This window comes from Acartia tonsa, chromosome 15 (assembly GCF_053477335.1).
Source record: "Acartia tonsa isolate MP-2025a chromosome 15, ASM5347733v1, whole genome shotgun sequence".
In the NCBI taxonomy this organism is placed as follows: Eukaryota; Metazoa; Arthropoda; class Copepoda; order Calanoida; family Acartiidae; genus Acartia; species Acartia tonsa.
The window spans coordinates 15,740,164-15,765,942 of record NC_137274.1 but is presented as its reverse complement, the minus strand read 5'-3'; the positions used below and the strand labels follow the sequence as shown (position 1 = coordinate 15,765,942).

Here is a 25,779-nt window from a genome sequence, read left to right as displayed (position 1 = left end):
TTCTATCAAGCTGTGAAACCCCTAACTACTTATTTTTGTAAATTGAAAATAAAGAGAGAGGGTTGGTCCACCCACAGGCCCAACACTGCATCATAATCAAAGACATTAAAAACCCACTTCCTAAAGTTGCTTTGTCAGTGATGCAACAAAAAAATTTTGAGTCATGGGACGGTATTACTCATTGCCTTCTTACTTGCAATACAAGGACTTTCAAAGAATCCTTTTTCAATCAAAACGTTGGATGCCTGTAGGCCTACAGATGCACTTCATTGATAAGATTTTGTTCAGATATAATTCAAATGATAAATATTAGATTTTATTCTATTCCTGAATGCTTTTACCAGCAGACTGACAACTATCCGGGCATCTAAAAAATTCATATTTCTGTTTTCAAATCAAGCATTTATTTTGGTTTTATTCTTAAACTCTTTCTTTCATTATTATTTTTTTTGTTTGTTTTGTATTGGTCTGCTGTTAGACCACTAATAGATATGTAGCACGAGTGTAAATATGTTTCAAATGTTAAAACAGTTTATAGATATGTGTGTTTTAATAAAGTTTCTGAAAATTCTTTTTCAACAGCATTTTAGTTTTAAAAATTAATATTTGGCCTATACAAAGATGTTAGTTTGATAAAGTTTCATTGGATTGAGATGGATTTTAAAAATAGGTATAATAGAATAATTATTCAGCTAGTATGATTCCAAATGTGATTCTACCATATTAAAACCAGTTCTGATCAACTGGTGTGCATATGTGGTATTCGGCAGCCGTGAGCCATGTTCTATGGCAACCCTGACCTTGGTTCGGAGAAGGGCCGAGGGCCCTCCCCCGAGTACTGGGGAAGGGGTCAGCCGACCCCTCCCTATGCCTTACAATTAATGATAGATTTTGACAGCCTTATTATGGTTAAGCTGTATTGTGTGGTTCCCCCACCCTTTCCAGGGATGGGGGATCATTATTGCCCAATCTGATTATTGTACATGTATTTATATTGATTCTGCTTTATGATTACTTGTTCCAATCTGTGTATTTATTGTTTGTTGTATATAACTTTAGTAAACCTTAGACCCTGAATAAAGGAACATCTGAATAGACTCTGTTTATTATTTAGTGAATGCTAGAGAAGCGTAGCTTCTCTATAATATATGTGTCCACGTCTGTTCGCACTGCTGTAGTCATTTGAACTCGGGTGTCTGCCATCTAACCTAGGCGGATACCACAACTTTTGGTGACAGCTGTGTGAGATTACGTCAAACCACAAGTGTAGAGCAGACGCGCAGCTGAGGCTAAGGTACTCCCAGCAGTGAAACTGGCAAAACTGACACAAGCAACCTGAATTACCCACCCTGGATAGCAAGGTCTAACTCTGTATCCGGCAGTTGTGGAAGCGAAACCTAGCGAAAGACCACTAAGTGTGGCGGAACCCGAGCTGCGGAGAGTAGCGAAATCGGACGAGAGACTGCGGAGAGCAGCGAAACTTGACGGAGAACCGCGAAAAGCGCCGACATCTAACGGAGGATTGAGCGCTCAAGGGCTGAAACAGGCCTGCGGACGGGCTGAAACAGGCCAAATAAGTGCAAACGGCTGAAAATAGGCCAACATTTACTGCAAGAAATAGCAGGATCCGAACCCACGGCGCTGCAGGAAGGGACATTCCCTGCCGCCACCAACCGGATTCGGACACACGGCGCTGCAGGACGGGACATTGCCTGCCGCTGAAACAAGCCAAATAGCTGCGAGCTGTGAGCGAAAATACGAGTGTAGTGTACCAAGCAGAAGAAAAACTACGTTAACTCCAAGTATCCTGAGAGGCTACAGCGCAGCCACCCATTGAGAAAAACAGATATTATATCAGATTTTATGGATTACCACCCTGGTGTGAAAGCTGAACAATAGATTTATGGGCAGGGCTTGGTAAACAAATTTGTTGTGTATTGTGATAAAGCCAAAAATAGAACCTAGATGTAAGATAACAATGCATTGGTAAATAATCTGACCCCAAGCCTTCAGCACGACAAATACACCCCCTTATCCCAACGGAAGGGGAGGGGCCCACCATAAATTGAAGCAAATACAATTGAGGTGACATAACAATAAGCCAAGGATTAAGGAAGAGGCACAATTACCTCACCACCCAGTCACTTCAAACCTGCAGCACCCCCCTCCCCATAGGGGGGAAAGGACGGCTTTACCCCATCCCCTCACGCACTCCCCCTTCTCCCCACACTTGGATAAGTCCGTCCACGGTGCGGAGATAGCGACCGGAAGAACGGAGCGCAATTCACGGGTTGCGCAGCGGAGCTTGGGACGCAACAAAAATTCAACGGACAAAGGAGATAAAGCGGACCAATGAGAGAGCAGATTGAGGGATAGATGCGCGTTTTACCTGTGTGCCCAATCTGACGGCGCGTAGGCGCGTTGCAAGGAAAGGAGATTTCACGCACACACACACACACAGGAGAGGAGCTACTCCATAGCATACAACAGAGATATTTTTAGAAAAAAAGACTTGCAAGCTCCTCCCTCCTATCTATAGTGTGATAAGGAAAACCAAATCAGTTCCTGACAGCAGTTCAGACCCTCAACAACTATCTACACCTACCAGCCTACCTTAAAGCTCAGAAGCTAGTGACAAGTATTCTAGTGTACACCTATTTTAGATCTTTGTAGCTTAAACTACCAACCAAGTGGTAAACGGTGTTGGCTGCTAGGCTAGAGAGCCATAAGTGTAAACCACCTATAGTATTGACTTAAAACTTAGTGTCCCGCCGCTGAACCTTTGACCCGATGGAGCAGCCACAAGCGCAAGGAGGCGACCAGCTCCAAGGATGGCTCCAGGACGATCCCCAGCCGGCTCCAGCCGAGTACCGCAAGCTGATGCTGAGTAACCTGCCGGAGTACCGAGGACCGCCCAAGCAATCCTGGAATTCCCACATCTGGAGGCTGGAGATGTCATGGGCGGCTTACCGTGTGCCCCCCCATGACACACTGAACCGCCGCAACGCCCTTTTGCTATCCCTGGCGGCGCAAGCGGCGGAGATGGCCTCTCATCTGTTTGGAGAGGCAGGCCAAGCTTTGACATACGAACAAGTCAAGGCCGAGTGTGAAATGTTATTTCCTCCAGCCTATGAGTCTCAGACCCTGAAGCAAGCCTTCAGAGACTACAGGCAACACTCGACGGAGCCTATACAAGCCTACATATCCACAAAGTGTGCGCTGTACCGGGAGGCCTACAGCCACGAAGATTTGGAGTTATTGATAGATGAACTAAATTGCGGCATTCGCAACGCTAATGTGAAACGCGTTATGATGGGTCATGAGATCGCCTCGGTACCTGAGTACACGAGGCGAGCCATGTTCACCATGACCATGATCACCAAGCAGCTGAAGGAGGGTGTGTGCCTAGTGGACGCCACCGACGGGCTCACGGGATCGGCCAGCGTCCAGTTGCCCCAGTACGATGAGTCGGAGCCAATGGAGATTGGGGCCTTGGCTCCGGGTCTCCACCAGATGGGGAAGGTTGCACCAGACGACAAGATTCCAGGCCGCTGCTACCGCTGCCATGGGAAGGGCCACCGAATCAGAGATTGTCCTACGTCTATGGAGGTCAGCCTAGAAGAGCGACGCACCCAGCCACGCCGTGACCGTCCTGCCAAATGTGAACGTTGCCATTACGCAGGCCATACGGCAGCCGAGTGCAGGGCTGACTGGGACCAGGTAGCCGGCCGGAGACGTGTAGCTGACAAGGGCGCTCACTCAGGAAAGCCCAGCCGAGTAGCCAACATGGAAGGGAGCGCGCCCCCAGCAACACTCCAGCAAGCAGCCGCCCCCAGCGCGGCGGGCCAATCAGAAGGAATGCCGCAGTTTGGGACCATCCCAGCCAGGATCAACGTGCTGGGAGGAGCGGCTGAACCCAACCGGGTTGGCCTGGGCTTCAGCCTCAACCACTTGGGACCGGAGTTTGTGCAGCCAACCAACATTGCGGAGCCAGAAGTCCTGAGGCCTCAACCATTCAGCCTCAACATGATGGGGCCTGCCAGACCGAGTCCCCCCAGCAAGAGCGGAGGGGCGCTACCCAGCGCCACCGAGACAGTGTACGGGGAGGCCCTGGCGGTCGCTGAGCGAGAGAGGCGAGAGGCGCTAGCCAGCGCATCGGAGTCGATGTATGGGGCGCCATCCGGCGTCGCCACCTGGGAAGGACGAGAGGTGCGCCCCCGCACCCCCAAGCTGATGTCTGGGGCGGCAACCGCCGCCGCCACCTGTGAAGACTGGGGGGTGCTATCCAGCGCCCCCACACTGGTGCCTGGGGCGACAACCGTCGCTGCCACCGAGATACCTGGACCCTGGAACGAGCCTGCAGCCCCAGAGGGAGGGGTGACATCCGTCACCCCCAGTCAGCCAGCGCCACCAGCCAGCAGGGAGAGTCCAGCTATCCACCATCCAGTGCCCCCTGCCAGCAGGGAGAGTCCAGCTGTCCACCACCCTCAACTGAGCCAGGATAAGTTAAAATTGACAAATGTATTGTATCCAAAGTATTGTAACACTCCAGCCTTGCCTGTGCCTCCCGCACCAGAGGCTGGGGAGATTGAGATTTGGGGTTATCAGGACTTGCCTGTGCCACATGCACCTGAGTTCCTAGGGCAGGGGAGGGATGTAATACAGGGCGAGCCTGTGTCACACGCACTCCAGCCCCATGCCACTGGGCATGCCATGGACGAGGGAAGGGACACCTTGGGGCTAGGGGAGCCGACGCCCAGACAGGCGCCAGTCGCCTGTCAGTCTGTCATTGGGGAGGGCCTCGGGACGCCCCGGGCGTCCAAAGATAACACTCAATGGAAATTTATATCCAGCCAGGAGCAGTCCAGCAGTGTTCAGCCCCAAGAAGCAGTCGTGGCCCGAGCCGAGGATCCCCAGATGCGTGCGCGAGGACGATGGCTGTCTGGCAGATTCTCCCATTGGTGGATGGTTCTGTGGGGCCTACTGCTAGCAGCTGTGTGGCCTACAACTAGCTATGTCTTGGTAGGGTGGGACTGTGCCAACCCCACCCATGTCACCGCCTACAACAAGGAGCAGATGTGTAGCAAGGAGCCGCTACACCAGGAGGTGCCCTTGGGCCATGAGGTACATGTCCTGCAGCAAGTCAAGATTCGGGAGACCACGGGATATAGCTGTCAACTCGCAGTGTCCCAGTGGACATTTAGGTGTGGAGTCTGGGGCCACCTGAAGGTGACCTCGGTCCCCACCCTCATGCGGCCAACCAAGATTGACCCAGAAACGTGCCGAGACCTGGCCCGGAACCGAGTCTACACCCTGCTCGCAAGACCCAGCCATTGACGTTCCAGCTGAACCACCCCCTGTTCTTTACCCTCGATATGGTAGGCGCATTGGTCAACAGCCCCGAGGGGGTGGGTTGTGAAGGGGAGGACGTCCATTTTGAAGGCCAGCTGTACCGAAATGAATTAGTGCTCCAGGAGCGATGGCTACTGGTCAAGGAAGAGACCTACGTAGTTGAGAATGGACGGGTGGAGTCCCAGTCTGACCACCTGACCCTAGAGTGTCCCCATTCCGAGCTGTCCTGTATCACTGGAGAGGCCACATACGTGTGGGACCACCTGGGGAGAGATTGCCCCTTGAGGCTGATCCGCAGCCTCCAGCCCAGCCTGGTGATGGATGCGTTCCTGGTTGACCATCAAGCCCAATTCTTCATCAACACTACCCCCACCTCAATAGTGAACTGCGACTTTGAGGCCCATGCCACCAACCACCCAGCATTGTTCGTGGCAGCCGACCCGGCCGCGGCAGCGTTGCCCAGAGTATCGGCCAGGGACGTGGATGTCCCCCTCCAGGCCCAGATACATGCAGGTTACATCGGATTTACCCTGGAAACTCAAATGAGAAGCACAGCAGCAGAAGAAGTAGCGGCCAATTGCTGGAAGCTCCAGCAGCTAGACCCGGCCCATCCGGTGCGTGTCCAGGGGAGCACGTTCTCTATTTTGAGGGGAGATGTATTGCTCCAGCTTACCTGCCAACGTAATAAGTACGTGGTCAGGGAGAGCAATGAATGTTGGGACAAGGTGCCAGTGGAGCCCACAGGATTTGTAGATGCCGTGACAAAGGTGTATAGCGGCCACGCCACCAAGATTCCCTGCTCCTCCACCTACCCCCTAACTGTACACGCCGAGGAAGGATGGATAGAGCTAACTCCTGCACCTAAGAAGAGGCCGCCCCCGCTGGATACACCCAAGCAGCTGCTGACCGAGCCCTTGGATGACTTTAGCTCGGGAGGATTGTATTCTCAGGCAGAGCTGAACGACTGGCAGCAGCTACTAGCGTTCCCGGCGTATAAGGCCGCCATGCTGACCGGCCTGTCGTATGGCTCATGCGTCCAGCAAGGCAGCTGTTCAGCCACCGGAGACCATGGGATCGTGTCCTACGATATTGACCGACTGGCGGAGGAAGGGGAGGAAACCCTGGATGTCTGGGCTGGGTTCAGACAGGCTATTCATGAGTGGGGAGATGGCGCAGCCATACTGTGTCTGCTGCTGTTGATCCTCAAGCTGCTGGGAGACTTAACCATCATCTCCCTGGCAGCTGCACAAGGAGGGGTACGAGCCGCCCTGAACGCGATGTCACAAGTATTCCTGTATCACCCAACCTTGTATCGTAAGGCCTTGGCCAGGGCCAGGCTCACCCATGCCAAGTCCCGGGACTTTTCAGTGGACTGGGATGCCATTCCTATTGGCCGGGAAGCAGCCGAGGAGATGGTATCCATGCAATCAGCAGATAGTGGAAATGACCGCCAAGGCAGGCCTGGGCCACACTCTGGAAAGCCCCTCGGGAGGCCAGAGTCAGTCAACCTGGTAGCCAGTGCCCCAGCCGCTGCCAACACCAACCAGAATGCCCCGTTGCTGACCGGTCCCGCAGCGGCTGCGCCCCATGCCAACCTGACACCCGCTGGCGCCGCGCTACGTGCCCAACAAAAGCCAGCCTCTACCTTCTACCCCACGTTGGGGGCCCATCAACCCTGAAAATTACCACTAGGATTCCATTGAATCATTATCTCTTGTACATAATAGCCCCTAATGAGCAGGCCGAAGGCCTCAACCACTGTCGGAAGTCTGGCAGGGAAACCCCCTCCCAGTCTTCCGAGGGGAGAGTTGTGGTATTCGGCAGCCGTGAGCCATGTTCTATGGCAACCCTGACCTTGGTTCGGAGAAGGGCCGAGGGCCCTCCCCCGAGTACTGGGGAAGGGGTCAGCCGACCCCTCCCTATGCCTTACAATTAATGATAGATTTTGACAGCCTTATTATGGTTAAGCTGTATTGTTTGGTTCCCCCACCCTTTCCAGGGATGGGGGATCATTATTGCCCAATCTGATTATTGTACATGTATTTATATTGATTCTGCTTTATGATTACTTGTTCCAATCTGTGTATTTATTGTTTGTTGTATATAACTTTAGTAAACCTTAGACCCTGAATAAAGGAACATCTGAATAGACTCTGTTTATTATTTAGTGATTGCTAGAGAAGCGTAGCTTCTCTATAATATATGTGTCCACGTCTGTTCGCACTGCCGTAGTCATTTGAACTCGGGTGTCTGCCATCTAACCTAGGCGGATACCACACATATTTGATATTTAGAAATATGAAATTTTACTTGATGTATGTATATGAAGCTTCCAAACAACAACACCAATCACTAGTCTTAGGCTAAAATATAGAGTATTTATAAATTAGGTGTGTCTTTCAAAATGAAAAATAAATACATTTTATAGCCAGTTATCTACAAATATAAAAATTTACAATTCTAAGATCAAAACCATATTTTTCATCCTTGAGATGCCGAAGGCACGGGCTAAAAAAAAACTGGTTTTAATCTTATGATTGTAATTTTTTATATTTGTAGATAACTGGATATAATACAATGCTAAAAATAGTTTTCAGTATTTGAGAACAGGTTTTAATCCACCAGATATTAATCGGTTTTGAAGCGATACAGGAAATATGGTTCCAATATCAGTTTATTTTTAAAAAAAGAACTATCAAATAAGATAAAGTAATGAGTAGGACAACCATTGCTTAATACAATGTGAATTAAGAGCTGCCAGACAACCAATTCTTTGATTGTACAACCTTTTCATGTCATGACGTGTTGTTAAGCCAAGATTTGAACCTCTTACCTCCCCAACAATGAGTGGATTTTCTACATGTTGAGCTACAGTAGCAGGTTAAAAAACTCTCAAGCTACACATTCCTTGTGGACTGGTTCAACCTTGTCATGTCTCAAACATTTTTAGTTATGACACGTTGTTTAGCCAAGATTGGAACCTGTCACCTCCCCGACAATTAGTGGATACGCTACATGTTAAGCCATGGTCGCGGATTAAAAACTCTCACCCTACACATTCCAGGTGGACAGGTACGCCCCTCTATTGCAGACATGACAATCTGTGCTAAACCTCCTGTTGCTCCACCTAGCATAATTAAAGGTTTATTGTTGTAGGGAGAATAAACTCTGAAAATTGAACATTTTTTTGGCTTTCAAAAGATTATCATTAGCAAATATCTACCTGTGACTGTAATACCAGCAACTGGCAGGGCTTGTAACATATCAGATCCACCTAGAAAATGTTTTGAAAATAATATATTTTTTTTCAGAATAAATTTATTTTCACTTCATAACACTTTAGATTAAAAATATTAGATAGATTCAAACCTATGACCTCCCTGACAATGAGTGGATGCACTACAAAATGAACCATTGTTTCAGGTTAAAAAAATCAAAATATTACTACCTGGAAAATCAGACTTCAATGATGTTTGAAATGGAACAATAGGAATACCCTGCAGTAATAGACCCTACAGATGAAACAATTATTTTTAAAAAAAAGAGTGTGAATATGCATAAAATGACACAACATAAGTTGAACAAGTAAATGGAGGTAGAAAATTAGATATAGCTATTTTAATCAAAGAATCCTTATTTGAATCTCCTATTGCATCATAATAAATATGTACTATATAGAAATACTAAAACAGGAGAAAAGGGGCTGTGAAAGAAAAATTTCTCATCAGATTATCAAACATTAACATTATCTCATTCATATAATCTCAAATATAGGGCAAAACGTAATCTTGTTTCCTTAAAAAACGGCTTTTTCTGCTGATTTTTACTATATCCAAGATTGGGGAAAAAAATTTCGGAGTATATAAATGTGCAGTTAATTGTCTGTTTTCCTTCTATATTTACTAACAGTAAGCCGACTTTTAGCATAATCCTTGCTTTAAACCAATGCAATGTATAGTAACTTAGAAATTGATAAAATAAACAATATTTTTTATTTGATATCAAATACAATAACAAAGCAAAAAACAGGTTTTTTTTATTAGTATCCAAGTAACTTCAGTTGACCCATCTCTCGCCCACGTTTCATTACAAATTTGTAAATAAATTACCTAATGAGAAATATTTACATTCACACTCCCTTTAAATATTCAAAACATCTATGCCTAAAGTCAGTGCAAAAATTCTTTAATGTAGCTGACTGATGAACAGACAAACATTCAGAATTACAGAGCAGGTTTGTATTAAAAACTAACTCACCAACAAAAGCATAGCAATCATAAATATTGTGGCAAAAAGTTGAACCCTGAATATGAATATTCATAATTTACAAAATAAAAGTCAAAGAGTGGCATCTTAATATTCAGTAGAGTAAGTTTGAAATCCTGGGGCACTTTTAAGCTCCCTTTTAGTAGCCCTTACTACATGTAATAGTTTAATAATTTAGAAAAGATAGCCCTTTTTGAATCACCATAAATAATCATAGGTAGGATTTAAGATAGGATTTAAAGGAACAAAAAATTATCTTTAAAAAAGAACAAATATGTACAACTAAAAAGTTAAAATCATATTTTTGTTTGATAGAAATAAAGTAAAGATATAAATTTTTAATGTTTAGTTGGATTAGAAACAGTTTATGTCTTCAATTATCATTTAAAAAAATAAAAAATACAATTTAAAAATGTAGGAAAAGTCATAATCTATTTTTGTGAACTTTTTAATAATTTTGTGAAACTTACAGTGAAGCGGTCACTTCATTGCGACTATGAGCATCACCATCAATTGTTACTCTGGTTTCAGCAACATCATCACTCCGTTCAGCTACTTACAAACATTGGATAATTCTTCATCTATAATTTCTACATAGCATTCAGAATTTTAGTTTTAATTTTGAAATAGTAAACAATAACTTTTTATCAGTATATTTGGATTTTAAATTTTTGATTTATTTTATGTTTAAAATTGCAAGAAAAAGGAAGTTATAGGAAGGCCATTTATGTCCTTTCAAGGAACAACTTTGTTTTTTAGCATGATTCAATTTTAGATTATTTACATCTAGACTAAATAGGGTCCTACGACAAATGCAGGAGTCCCAAACGTCGGAGTGGACAAACGTCAGAGTGGACACTTAACCTAACCTAACCTATTTTAGACCATCCTATAGGTTTTTTAAATGCCTAACCCCTGCAGGGGGGTTTATTTGTTTATTCATATCTTAACCTAACCTAATCTGTATAGAAAAACTTAATAAAATTAGAATTTTACCACTCCTGCGTTTGTCCACTCCGACGTTTGGGACTCCTGTAGTTGTCCTGGAACCCTAAATAGACTACTGAGATAAATATATTGAAGTTATTTAAATAAGATTATCCATTCCTTTAAATTCATCATTGTTGTCATCTGTGTTTGAACCAATAGTAGAACTATTTTCATTCTCATTTGATATCTCTTGTGTGTCTGTTTTTAGAATATTCAAAATATTTATTTAACATTTCACAATTGGTTCTTTTAGTTGTTTTCTCAGAAAATATATTCAAGTTTGGTTTTGAATCAGATTTGTTTTGGCTGATTCTGATCCATAATGAAAATTCATGTATGATATCATACAAAATAATATCAACAAATGATAAAATAAATTCATTGAAATAACAACCTAAATTGGATTTAATTTTGTTTTAAAATTTTATTCTCCCTATCAATATAATGTGATAACTATTCTGATATTTGTTGACAACCCTTAGAAAGACAATCAATAAAAGTAAATATATTTTTAAAACCTGAATTTTGTGTCATCACCCTGAAATAAAAAAAGATATTAGCAATAATAAATGTGGTATATCTTCAATCATGGCAAGTTTATGGCATTTTTAAAGGCTTCTGTATGCCTAAGAAACATCTATGTTTTTTTTCTATATATCAAAGATTAATTTTCTAGTCCTCCTGTAGATTTAAGACTAACCTGGTTATAAATAGAAGAAAAATTATGGAGGTATAGAGCTTTAAATAACCAAACATCTGAAATAAAACAAATATAAATTTACCAATAGAAGCATTTGTCCAAGTTTGTTTTTTTAATATTTGATTTTAAATAAGAAACTTTCAAAAACTTTTCTTACTTTTCAAATTTTCTAATCCTTTAACATTCAATAATAACTTTTCTGAAATATATATATTTTTGATGAGGTAAAATTTTGATTATTAATTATTTGGTTTATCAGTTATACAATACAAATACTTTAGTAACATTAAGCAATTATAAATATTAATTCCATTTTGTTGATTTTCTAAAAAAATGTCAATAATTCATTTTTCAGGTGAGGTAAATTGGGATAGCTCTTTACTTTGCTTTTTAATATAAATGATTCTGTTTTCTTTTCAATCAGGGGTGGATTTAAAAGAAAAAAAATAAGGTCGCTGTAACCCTCACCAAAACTGTTTTTGTGAAAAATCCTCCAAAATCTCAAAAATATCTACAAAAATCAAATCAAATAATAGAAGGGTTATCACCTTAAGATTCTACCTCTGATTATTAAAATGAATCCTATTATGTACTTTATATGATTTATAATCTTTTTATTTGAGTTTTCATAATTAGAAAATAGACAATAAATTAATATGTATTAGTTATTTCTAGCAATGTATTATAAACAGCTTTCTGCAGATATAAATTGCGCAACTATAAGATTATAACCAGTTTTTTAGCCCCCAGATGCAGAAAGCACGGGCTGTAAAACATATTTTAATCTTATTTTTGTACATTTTTATATTCGGAGAAAACTGGATATACTATGATGCTAGACATAATTTTTAGTGAAAACCCGTTTTAATTCACCGGATATTATTTGGTTTTGAAGCAATGCAGGAATAGTTATTTCTCGTATCGTATTATAAACGGCTTTCCGCGGATATAGAATGTACAATTATAAGATTAAAACTAGTTTTTTAGCCCTGTGGTGCCGAAGGCACCGGCTAAAAAACTGGTTTTAATCTTATGATTGTACATTTCTATATTCGTAGAAAAATGGATATAATAGGATGCTAGACATAGTTTTTTCGTATGGATGAGAACCGGTTCCTATCCACCGGATTTGAATGAATACGAGAAAATGAATTAACAAATTTAAATGAACAAACTACACCTAGATGTTTGTAGAAAAGTTTGAACACAAGCAAGACATAAATGTACAGTGAATAAAAGATGTGGTTATAGTCCCTTTTTTGATAACGCCTCTTAAGGGCCGTTTGTTTTATATTTTCACAGTAGCTTTTCTCATATTTCTAGCTCCTATGGGAGGCTCTAACACTGCGGGGCTAATTGCTTACCCCTGCGGGGCAATCACCTAACCTAACCTAAAATAACTACTGTGAAAATAAGACGAAACGCCCCTTAACAGGCGTTATCACGAATGTGATCCAAAGATGTTGTTACAGAAATACAGGAACCAGTATAATTTATCTATTTAGTTGAATGATTGATATTTTTATAATTCATAACAACTAAACAGAACATTTGTTGCAGGTTGTGCTATATCTTTTGAAAGATAGAAGTAGCTGTCAATAGCAAAATGGGGATACATGACAAATTCTATTGATGTCAGGAAATGCCCTATACCCCATTTCTTTTCTGGGTTTTTACCCAGTTCCCTTTCTCTTTTCCTCTACTATGACGTCAATAGAATAGGTAGGCCAAAAGCTGTAACATCTATCCCCATTTTCCTTGGTTACTAAACATAGCTATCAGATAGAAAGACAAACGTAAATGCTATCATCACATTTTTAGATTTATATTAATAACTCAAAAATTTCAATATAGAGCTAAAACATTGCAAATAAATTATTTTTCATTATTTTGTTGCACATGTTCTTGAATCATCATATTCCTAAATGTTTGCATCAAAGGCATCAGCATGATGCAGGACAACTGAACAAATCTCTTTTTCATAATTCAATATTTTATGTTTTTTATTAGTTCAGAGAGAGAGAGGGGAGGGACAATGAGCTGATTATTCGCTAGTCTCAAAAGATTATATTAACGTTTTCTTATTCGTAGACTTAATAACTTTGGGTACTCAAGTAAAGTTACTCAAAGTACTCAAGTTGGATTATTAAGTTTAGTGTTACTGTTCAAACATTTAAACCAATTATTGTAATCTAAATAAGGGGTTATTTTGTGTACCATTATTAGGGATGTACATCAATTTATTCGCATTTGTCTTATCCTTTTAGATCCCTTATTATATACAGGTTGTTTTAAATTTTTTATGCAATCATAAAAGTTCCTGTGGGTAACCTGACTCCCCCTTTCTGCTACTCTATAATTTAAAATGTTCGTTTGTATGTATGTATGTCTGTCTGTTTCGTGATTTTAAGTTTTTGCAAATTCTCTCTCTTTCTTTTCTTTGTTATGATAACAGATAAACTACTCTATAACTTACTTTGTCTGTTTGTCTATTTCATAATAAATTGTGTGCTTCGCTACTTATGGATGTTGCCATCCTTGTTATTTCTAAAATAAATGTTTAATAGGGAATAGGTTACTTTTTTCTATAACTATTTTTAAACCCGCTCGTGAGGACTCTACCTGCGGTTACTAACCTAACAGGGCTACACTGTAACAATATAATCTAACCTAACCTAATATAAAGTAAACATGAAAAATCTGCCCCCCCCCCCCCCTCCGATCCTAATAATTATTTTTTAAATAAGGAGGAGGAAAGGGGTGCTTGAATTGGCTCTCTTAAGAAAACCGCCAAATTCTCTTCCAATGAGAACATTTTGTTTATTTTTGTTAAAGTTTTAAGAGAATATGAAATAAGTTCCTAATTCTTGGAATGTTTCTTCGAATATCCATCTGTTTCAGTGTGTCAATAAAAAGTGTTTGATATGGGTCACGTCCTTGAGCATTAGAACTGGATTCTCCTATCTCAACTGTTAGCCAACAACATGGACTGTTATCTTCTTTATTTGGCTTAACAAAAAAAAATAGAATCAATGATTTGAAATGTGTTAGGTTAGAAAAAAAAGCCAAATAAATCCATACAAAGTCAGAAAAACCCTTCTTGTTGAAATAACTTATTGGTTTAAGTCTGTTAAATTATGTAGGGAGTAAGGAGGGAGGGGACATTAGATTAGATTAGATTTATTATTCTTGGGTGTACATACATAGAAAAAAAAACAACAAAATAATAAATGAATTAAATGAATATTATATACATTTATATATACAGTCAAATTTTATTGATATGGTTAATTTATAAAAAAAAATTTCTTCCTAAATGGCAGTTTCCTAAAAACTAGGAAGTATGCAGTAATGTGTATTCACACATTGTTTTCATACAGGCCATATAAATAAGACAAAAAAATAGAAAAAAAGATAATAAGCAATAAATAAAATCATATTGGAGAGGAAAGAATGATAATAGGAAGGATTGATTAGGGCATACAAGTCTCACACCATTATTGCAATAATAGAAATTTTTAAAAAAACATTTCAACAAATAGATTTTGATTGATTTATCAGATTTCAAACAATATTGAAAAGAAATATAATTTTATATACATTCTTGACATAATGGGTTGTTACACACTAAAGTTAAGCTTGATAACAAAGATTCTTTTAGATTTTTTATAAATTTTTTTCTTGATTGATTGTGGGTTAATAAATCATTATTACAATGGTTATTCCATAATTCTTGAAAATGATACTTAGGAAATCTTTCAATAAATTTAAACTTCGGTTTTTTAACATCAAACATATTAGAGTTTCTAAGATTTCTGTTATGTAATTGATTACGGCGAAGCCATGTACCTTGAAAGAAACTTGGTAGCTTACTGTTTATAAAATCATACATAAATAATAATTTCAAACAATTAGCTGATTCATGTAAAGGAAGGACATTCATTATTTTAAATAAAGGCATTGTGTGTGAGATGTGTTTCTTACTAAAAACAATTCTTATGGGCTGTTCATTACACTAGTGCCCATAGTATAATAATAACCTTTTCCTATTCGTTGGCTTAACAACCTTGGGTACTTTTATTGAGTTTTGATTGGTTGGTAAATATATATAGTTGATTGTCTAAACTATTTTCAGGCTACCCAGGGGGTTATTTAGAGTATCAAAATTGGAAATGAACATCAATATATTGGCAAATGGCTTATCCCTTAGATCCCTGGTATATTGTGCACAATAAAAATCTCATATTACACCACTAGCTATACTTACCTAGTATAAAATGTTTTATAGGTTCTGTACACAGGGATCTAAAGAGATAAGACAATGGCAGATAAAAGTTGTGGTCATTACCTTGCACATGAGGGGGGGACAGGTACGGCCCTGAAGACTTGACATCAAAATCTGTGCAAGGCCTCCAACTGCTCCTCCTATACAGTAAATTAGTTGGGTATAGTTCCTTTTGTGGCAATGCCTCTTAGGGGGCGTTTCGTCGTTTTTTCACAGTATTTTTTAAATTACTTTTAACATAGCTAATTGCCTAAACCCGCAGGTCAAACACCTAAACTAACATAATCAAAAGCTAATGTGAAAATACAACGAAATGCCCCTTAAGAGGTGTTGCCACGAAAGGGACTATACCCAATTAGTTCATGTGCAAAATTTTTACCAAAGTTATTTTTTAAATGATTCGGAAATAGGCAGAGATTTGAACAGATAAGTTAAAATCAAGCACTGTATCTACAACAGCAGCCACGTAAATAAAACTTTTCTTATTAAAAGTAAGGAATAAATAACAAGTTGGAGGATTAAATTCAGGGAGGAAGGGGACACTTGGCTGTTTATTACACTAGTACTCAAAGTTTTATAATAATGTTTAATTATTCTTTGGCTTCACAATCTTGGGGACTTTTTAAAATTTTAACTTGTTGCTTCATTAAGTTGAGTGTTCAAACATTTAAACCAATAATTGTAATCTCCACAGAAGGAGTAATTTTATCATCATTGGGGATGTAAATCAATTTATCAACCATTGTCTTATCCCTTTTGATCCCTGGATTTTCGGAGATAATCGGGGTATTTACCTGTAACAGTTACTCCAGCAACTGGCAGAGCTTCCAACATTTTAGATCCACCTTAAAATATAAACATTTCATTTTTAGTAGAGAAGCTACTCTATAATTGGTTGGGGCGATTTTGGAGTTTCACATTAGTAGACATTGGCAAGGGTTACTGGGCCAGTATAAAAACCTGTGAAAATTGAAAGAGGTTTTTCAATCCAAAAACAACGGGCGTGCAGGGGGTATAAAATGTGTCCGCCCCCCTATAAAACCAAAAATTGAAATTCCTTCAAACACAGGCATGTTGCATATCAAAATGACCGCATTGAAATGCTGATTACAGATCTGAAAACTGTTCTAAAAAATATTGATTCAATCTGAAATTATTGTTAAATAACCTACCAAAATGAACAATTTTGACCAAATCAGCTGTTTTTAGGTACTTAATGAGATCTTATACGAACTAGGAGCAATATTTTTCAAAACGGTTTTCAGATTCGTAGTCAGCATTTCAATGCGGTCATTTTTATATGCAACATGCCTGTATTTGAAGGAATTCAAATTTTTGGTTTTATAAGGGAGTGGGCACTTTTTATACCCCCCGCACGCCGGCAGCCATAAGAGCCAAGTCTTTTTTGAAACTTGAATGGGGCTTATCATACATATATATGACTTCCACAACTTATGATAACAGTAAAATCTAAAAAAAGGGGGAAATGGGCCCACCCTACTCTATAATTCACTTTGTGTGTCAGTCTGTAATGCTATGGGGTAAATGTGATTTTCTCAGCTACTATTTAAGATAAAGGACATATTTTTTAGATTATCATACAGTATGTAATATACTTCGGTCTGTCAGTCACTCTACAAATTATAAATATTAAAATGTCAAAATAATGAGAAAGGTTTCGTGATTTTTGTCTGTCTTTGCTTCATATTTTGATATCTACAGACACAGCATTAAAGGTAACATCAAGAAAGTTTTGGGTTTGAGTCAAGACCATTTTACACTATTAATGTTAAAAATCATTTATATTATTTTTTTTCTAAGCAGTTGATAAATATTAATATTGGATAGGTGTCCTTCTTTGAGTACCCAACTATAACAAAATTAACCTCAGTAAGGTATGGGACACTAAATTGTAAATTACACCAGTACTCAAACACTATTATGCATTGACTTAAAAACTTTATTGAATTTTGATTTGTTAGTTCCAAACTATCATTGTCTAAACTTTTCAACCAATAATTAAAAGGGGTAGTTTCACGAAATGCATTTGAACTTAATTTAGTAAACCGCATATTTTTCCCTGGTAAATTGGTTAAACTACTTTTATATGGCATATATTTGAAAGAATTTCAATTTTTTACCATTTAGTTTTTAGAATAACAAGACTTGAAAATAGTCTTATTAAATTGCATATATCACAAAAAGACGATTTTCAAGTCTTGATATTTCAAAAACTACGTGGTAGAAAATTGAAATTCTTAAATTCTATGTAGTTTAACCCATTAACTAAGAAAAAATATGCGGTTCATTAAATTAAGTTCAAATGCATTTCGTGCAACAACCCCTTTACAATAGGGGTGATTTTGATTATTTCCTTTTTTAAATTTATCCTTAATTGTCTTATCCCTTAAGATCCCTGGCTAACCTGAAAAATCTCCCTCGAGTGATTGTTGGTATGGAGTTACAGGAATCCCCTTCAGTAACAATCCCAATAGAAGCATGGAAATCATAAATATAGTTCCAAACAATTGAACACTGAAATTAAAAAAAAAATATAAATTAGAAAATTGTTACTTTTGGTAGATTTCTTTCTGTGTTAGAAATAAATTTTCAATAACTTTACAATAAATAAAAAACATATAGATAGACAAAAATACAGACAGGCATACAAACAGACATACGGACAGATATGCAGACAAACACAATGACAGACATACAGACATTTATAGAAACAGGCATACAGATAGACATACAGTCAGAAATAGAAATACAGACAGACATACAGAAAGACACACAGACGGATACAGATAGATAGACATACAGTCAGAAATATAAAATTACAGACAGACGTACATACAGAGAGTCATACATACAGACATACCGACATACAGACAGACAGATAGAATAACAGATAGCAATACAGAGAGACATACAGACAGATAGACAGACAGACAGAACGACAGACATACAGAGAGTAATACATACAGACATACAGACAGACAAACATGCAGACAGACATAAAGATAGACAGACAGAAAGAATAACAGACAACCATACAGAAAGACATACAGACATAAAGACATACATACATGCATATATACAGGCATATATACAGGCAGACAAACAGACAGACATACAGACAGACATACAGACAGACAGACAGACAGACATTCAGACAAACACACAGACAGACATACAGACAGACATTCAGACAAACACAATGGCAGACTTACAGACATTTATAGAAACAGGCATACAGATAGACATACAGACAAACATGCAGACAAACATACAAACATACATACAGACAGACATAAATACAGACATACAGACAAACATACAGTAAGACAGACAGACATACAGACAGATAGACAGACAGACAGACATACAGACAGATCAATAGAAGATAATACTTACAGTGCAGCTGGCAAAGCATTTTCATCTAAGGTAAGAGTTGGTACTTTTGATTCTGCCAATTCAGTACTCTGGTCTTTTAGTAAAAATATTCTTAGATAAGTTTTTTTAGAAAAGAATAGAGAATGGATGTATATACCGATATCTACCCCCCCCCCCCCCATCTAATGACCTTTTTCGTCTTCTAGCAAATTGTTTTCTGCTTCATGGCTGTGTTAATATTCCCGACACCTTTGGTTGATTTTTAAAGACTTAATTGAGAGTCGGCACAAGGTCATTAGGATAGGGACATAAGATTATGTAACCCCTCCCTCCTTTAGTTTATTCTGCTATTAATATGTTATTCTTATGTAAATATTTTAATACCTAAGTTTTCAGTCACCACTCTGAAATTATAAAAGTGTTAAAAGAACGTGTCCTAACTTTTGTGATTTTGTTTGAACCCATTCGTGACGAGCTCCCAAAGTAAAAAGTTTTGATTCACCAGGCTTCAACAAAATAGATTTTTTCAATAATTACTCAATAGAATTCAAAAAGTAAGGTGTCAAATTGAAGGTCTTACTATTTTTGTTCATAATGGCAATTTTCATCATTTTTTTGTTGCGTTTTAATCTATATTCTATGGATCATTTTACACTACAACTTACTAAAAGCACCTACTAGCTATTTTTTTTAAATCACAAAAGTTAGGACACGTTCTTTGTAAATAATATTTTGAAAATAAGGTATGTTTTAATAATTACTTCGCAAAATTCTCCACAAGGGCTAGGTCTTGAGCTGTAGTGCTTTGGAGAGGTGAGTAGATTCAAAGTTCAATATTGTTTTCTAATCTTCATTGTTTGAGCATGAATTGGATTATTTTTATAAGTTTTTAGCCAAAACTGTAGGGTTTATGTTGAAAAAAGTGAAGCAATTGTTTTTCTCGCATTCATTCGTATCTGGTGGATAGGAACCGGTTCTCATCCATACGAAAAAAACTATGTCTAGCATCGTTTTATATCCAGCTTTCTACAAATATAACAATGTACAATCATAAGATTAAAACCAGTTTTTTAGCCCCATTCTATATCCGCGGAAAGCTGTTTATAATATGATGCGAGAAATAACTATTCTAAACTCTCTATATAATTTTATATTCTTACTAGCGGCTTCGCCCCTAGCCTCTAGGGGCTTTGCCCCAAGAGGTTTGATCAACCTAATTTTTCGTATTTTAGATTTAAAAAAAAAAGTAAAAAAAAATTTAATTTTTTTTTTTTTTGGGGGGGGGTATTTTTTATTTTTTGGGGGGTTGGGGGTGTCCCACCCCCCAAGGAATTAGCTTAAAACCATCACAGGACCAGTAGGTATATTCCCTGAAGAGTAGAGCCCAATCGGTTCAGTGGTTACTGAGATCTTAAGCTTCAGACGGACAGACGGACAGACAGACGGACAGACATCGTTGTACTTTGTATTATAGATAAAAAAAAATTAGAAAGGAGAGAACTAACCTGTTTATGAGTAGAAGAAAAATTATGGAGGTATAGAGCTTTGGCTTAACAAAAAAAATAGAATCAATGATTTGAAATGTGTTAGGTTAGAAAAAAAAGCCAAATAAATCCATACAAAGTCAGAAAACCTTTCTTGTTGAAATAACTTATTGGTTTAAGTCTGTTAAATTATGTAGGGAGTAAGGAGGGAGGGGACATTAGATTAGATTAGATTTATTATTCTTGGGTGTACATACATAGAAAAAAAAACAACAAAATAATAAATGAATTAAATGAATATTATATACATTTATATATACAGTCAAATTTTATTGATATGGTTAATTTATAAAAAAAAATTTCTTCCTAAATGGCAGTTTCCTAAAAACTAGGAAGTATGCAGTAATGTGTATTCACACATTGTTTTCATACAGGCCATATAAATAAGACAAAAAAATAGAAAAAAAGATAATAAGCAATAAATAAAATCATATTGGAGAGGAAAGAATGATAATAGGAAGGATTGATTAGGGCATACAAGTCTCACACCATTATTGCAATAATAGAAATTTTTAAAAAAACATTTCAACAAATAGATTTTGATTGATTTATCAGATTTCAAACAATATTGAAAAGAAATATAATTTTATATACATTCTTGACATAATGGGTTGTTACACACTAAAGTTAAGCTTGATAACAAAGATTCTTTTAGATTTTTTATAAATTTTTTTCTTGATTGATTGTGGGTTAATAAATCATTATTACAATGGTTATTCCATAATTCTTGAAAATGATACTTAGGAAATCTTTCAATAAATTTAAACTTCGGTTTTTTAACATCAAACATATTAGAGTTTCTAAGATTTCTGTTATGTAATTGATTACGGCGAAGCCATGTACCTTGAAAGAAACTTGGTAGCTTACTGTTTATAAAATCATACATAAATAATAATTTCAAACAATTAGCTGATTCATGTAAAGGAAGGACATTCATTATTTTAAATAAAGGCATTGTGTGTGAGATGTGTTTCTTACTAAAAACAATTCTTATGGGCTGTTCATTACACTAGTGCCCATAGTATAATAATAACCTTTTCCTATTCGTTGGCTTAACAACCTTGGGTACTTTTATTGAGTTTTGATTGGTTGGTAAATATATATAGTTGATTGTCTAAACTATTTTCAGGCTACCCAGGGGGTTATTTAGAGTATCAAAATTGGAAATGAACATCAATATATTGGCAAATGGCTTATCCCTTAGATCCCTGGTATATTGTGCACAATAAAAATCTCATATTACACCACTAGCTATACTTACCTAGTATAAAATGTTTTATAGGTTCTGTACACAGGGATCTAAAGAGATAAGACAATGGCAGATAAAAGTTGTGGTCATTACCTTGCACATGAGGGGGGGACAGGTACGGCCCTGAAGACTTGACATCAAAATCTGTGCAAGGCCTCCAACTGCTCCTCCTATACAGTAAATTAGTTGGGTATAGTTCCTTTTGTGGCAATGCCTCTTAGGGGGCGTTTCGTCGTTTTTTCACAGTATTTTTTAAATTACTTTTAACATAGCTAATTGCCTAAACCCGCAGGTCAAACACCTAAACTAACATAATCAAAAGCTAATGTGAAAATACAACGAAATGCCCCTTAAGAGGTGTTGCCACGAAAGGGACTATACCCAATTAGTTCATGTGCAAAATTTTTACCAAAGTTATTTTTTAAATGATTCGGAAATAGGCAGAGATTTGAACAGATAAGTTAAAATCAAGCACTGTATCTACAACAGCAGCCACGTAAATAAAACTTTTCTTATTAAAAGTAAGGAATAAATAACAAGTTGGAGGATTAAATTCAGGGAGGAAGGGGACACTTGGCTGTTTATTACACTAGTACTCAAAGTTTTATAATAATGTTTAATTATTCTTTGGCTTCACAATCTTGGGGACTTTTTAAAATTTTAACTTGTTGCTTCATTAAGTTGAGTGTTCAAACATTTAAACCAATAATTGTAATCTCCACAGAAGGAGTAATTTTATCATCATTGGGGATGTAAATCAATTTATCAACCATTGTCTTATCCCTTTTGATCCCTGGATTTTCGGAGATAATCGGGGTATTTACCTGTAACAGTTACTCCAGCAACTGGCAGAGCTTCCAACATTTTAGATCCACCTTAAAATATAAACATTTCATTTTTAGTAGAGAAGCTACTCTATAATTGGTTGGGGCGATTTTGGAGTTTCACATTAGTAGACATTGGCAAGGGTTACTGGGCCAGTATAAAAACCTGTGAAAATTGAAAGAGGTTTTTCAATCCAAAAACAACGGGCGTGCAGGGGGTATAAAATGTGTCCGCCCCCCTATAAAACCAAAAATTGAAATTCCTTCAAACACAGGCATGTTGCATATCAAAATGACCGCATTGAAATGCTGATTACAGATCTGAAAACTGTTCTAAAAAATATTGATTCAATCTGAAATTATTGTTAAATAACCTACCAAAATGAACAATTTTGACCAAATCAGCTGTTTTTAGGTACTTAATGAGATCTTATACGAACTAGGAGCAATATTTTTCAAAACGGTTTTCAGATTCGTAGTCAGCATTTCAATGCGGTCATTTTTATATGCAACATGCCTGTATTTGAAGGAATTCAAATTTTTGGTTTTATAAGGGAGTGGGCACTTTTTATACCCCCCGCACGCCGGCAGCCATAAGAGCCAAGTCTTTTTTGAAACTTGAATGGGGCTTATCATACATATATATGACTTCCACAACTTATGATAACAGTAAAATCTAAAAAAAGGGGGAAATGGGCCCACCCTACTCTATAATTCACTTTGTGTGTCAGTCTGTAATGCTATGGGGTAAATGTGATTTTCTCAGCTACTATTTAAGATAAAGGACATATTTTTTAGATTATCATACAGTATGTAATATACTTCGGTCTGTCAGTCACTCTACAAATTATAAATATTAAAATGTCAAAATAATGAGAAAGGTTTCGTGATTTTTGTCTGTCTTTGCTTCATATTTTGATATCTACAGACACAGCATTAAAGGTAACATCAAGAAAGTTTTGGGTTTGAGTCAAGACCATTTTACACTATTAATGTTAAAAATCATTTATATTATTTTTTTTCTAAGCAGTTGATAAATATTAATATTGGATAGGTGTCCTTCTTTGAGTACCCAACTATAACAAAATTAACCTCAGTAAGGTATGGGACACTAAATTGTAAATTACACCAGTACTCAAACACTATTATGCATTGACTTAAAAACTTTATTGAATTTTGATTTGTTAGTTCCAAACTATCATTGTCTAAACTTTTCAACCAATAATTAAAAGGGGTAGTTTCACGAAATGCATTTGAACTTAATTTAGTAAACCGCATATTTTTCCCTGGTAAATTGGTTAAACTACTTTTATATGGCATATATTTGAAAGAATTTCAATTTTTTACCATTTAGTTTTTAGAATAACAAGACTTGAAAATAGTCTTATTAAATTGCATATATCACAAAAAGACGATTTTCAAGTCTTGATATTTCAAAAACTACGTGGTAGAAAATTGAAATTCTTAAATTCTATGTAGTTTAACCCATTAACTAAGAAAAAATATGCGGTTCATTAAATTAAGTTCAAATGCATTTCGTGCAACAACCCCTTTACAATAGGGGTGATTTTGATTATTTCCTTTTTTAAATTTATCCTTAATTGTCTTATCCCTTAAGATCCCTGGCTAACCTGAAAAATCTCCCTCGAGTGATTGTTGGTATGGAGTTACAGGAATCCCCTTCAGTAACAATCCCAATAGAAGCATGGAAATCATAAATATAGTTCCAAACAATTGAACACTGAAATTAAAAAAAAAATATAAATTAGAAAATTGTTACTTTTGGTAGATTTCTTTCTGTGTTAGAAATAAATTTTCAATAACTTTACAATAAATAAAAAACATATAGATAGACAAAAATACAGACAGGCATACAAACAGACATACGGACAGATATGCAGACAAACACAATGACAGACATACAGACATTTATAGAAACAGGCATACAGATAGACATACAGTCAGAAATAGAAATACAGACAGACATACAGAAAGACACACAGACGGATACAGATAGATAGACATACAGTCAGAAATATAAAATTACAGACAGACGTACATACAGAGAGTCATACATACAGACATACCGACATACAGACAGACAGATAGAATAACAGATAGCAATACAGAGAGACATACAGACAGATAGACAGACAGACAGAACGACAGACATACAGAGAGTAATACATACAGACATACAGACAGACAAACATGCAGACAGACATAAAGATAGACAGACAGAAAGAATAACAGACAACCATACAGAAAGACATACAGACATAAAGACATACATACATGCATATATACAGGCATATATACAGGCAGACAAACAGACAGACATACAGACAGACATACAGACAGACAGACAGACAGACATTCAGACAAACACACAGACAGACATACAGACAGACATTCAGACAAACACAATGGCAGACTTACAGACATTTATAGAAACAGGCATACAGATAGACATACAGACAAACATGCAGACAAACATACAAACATACATACAGACAGACATAAATACAGACATACAGACAAACATACAGTAAGACAGACAGACATACAGACAGATAGACAGACAGACAGACATACAGACAGATCAATAGAAGATAATACTTACAGTGCAGCTGGCAAAGCATTTTCATCTAAGGTAAGAGTTGGTACTTTTGATTCTGCCAATTCAGTACTCTGGTCTTTTAGTAAAAATATTCTTAGATAAGTTTTTTTAGAAAAGAATAGAGAATGGATGTATATACCGATATCTACCCCCCCCCCCCCCATCTAATGACCTTTTTCGTCTTCTAGCAAATTGTTTTCTGCTTCATGGCTGTGTTAATATTCCCGACACCTTTGGTTGATTTTTAAAGACTTAATTGAGAGTCGGCACAAGGTCATTAGGATAGGGACATAAGATTATGTAACCCCTCCCTCCTTTAGTTTATTCTGCTATTAATATGTTATTCTTATGTAAATATTTTAATACCTAAGTTTTCAGTCACCACTCTGAAATTATAAAAGTGTTAAAAGAACGTGTCCTAACTTTTGTGATTTTGTTTGAACCCATTCGTGACGAGCTCCCAAAGTAAAAAGTTTTGATTCACCAGGCTTCAACAAAATAGATTTTTTCAATAATTACTCAATAGAATTCAAAAAGTAAGGTGTCAAATTGA

At 37.6% G+C, this 25,779-nt stretch overlaps 1 protein-coding gene and 1 long non-coding RNA gene across 2 annotated transcripts; both read right to left on the bottom strand.

The window, feature by feature from the left end:
* Positions 1–321: 321 nt before the first annotated feature.
* On the bottom strand, positions 322–10,170 carry LOC145306942 (uncharacterized). The gene is made up of 7 exons (XM_080149282.1): positions 10,089–10,170; positions 9,610–9,655; positions 8,801–8,864; positions 8,576–8,626; positions 8,403–8,479; positions 7,663–7,715; positions 322–367 (listed from the first exon to the last, which is right to left on the bottom strand). Exons 2-7 carry the CDS (start codon positions 9,628–9,630, stop codon positions 322–324), a joined length of 312 nt encoding a protein of 103 aa, XP_080005408.1. The 5' UTR covers positions 9,631–9,655; positions 10,089–10,170.
* A 555-nt stretch (positions 10,171–10,725) lies between these two features.
* LOC145307282 (uncharacterized) lies at positions 10,726–11,364 on the bottom strand. Its single transcript, XR_013875380.1, has 3 exons — positions 11,309–11,364; positions 11,127–11,146; positions 10,726–10,806 (listed from the first exon to the last, which is right to left on the bottom strand). It is a non-coding gene; the product is annotated as an uncharacterized LOC145307282 (long non-coding RNA).
* Between the last annotated feature and the right edge of the window lie 14,415 nt (positions 11,365–25,779).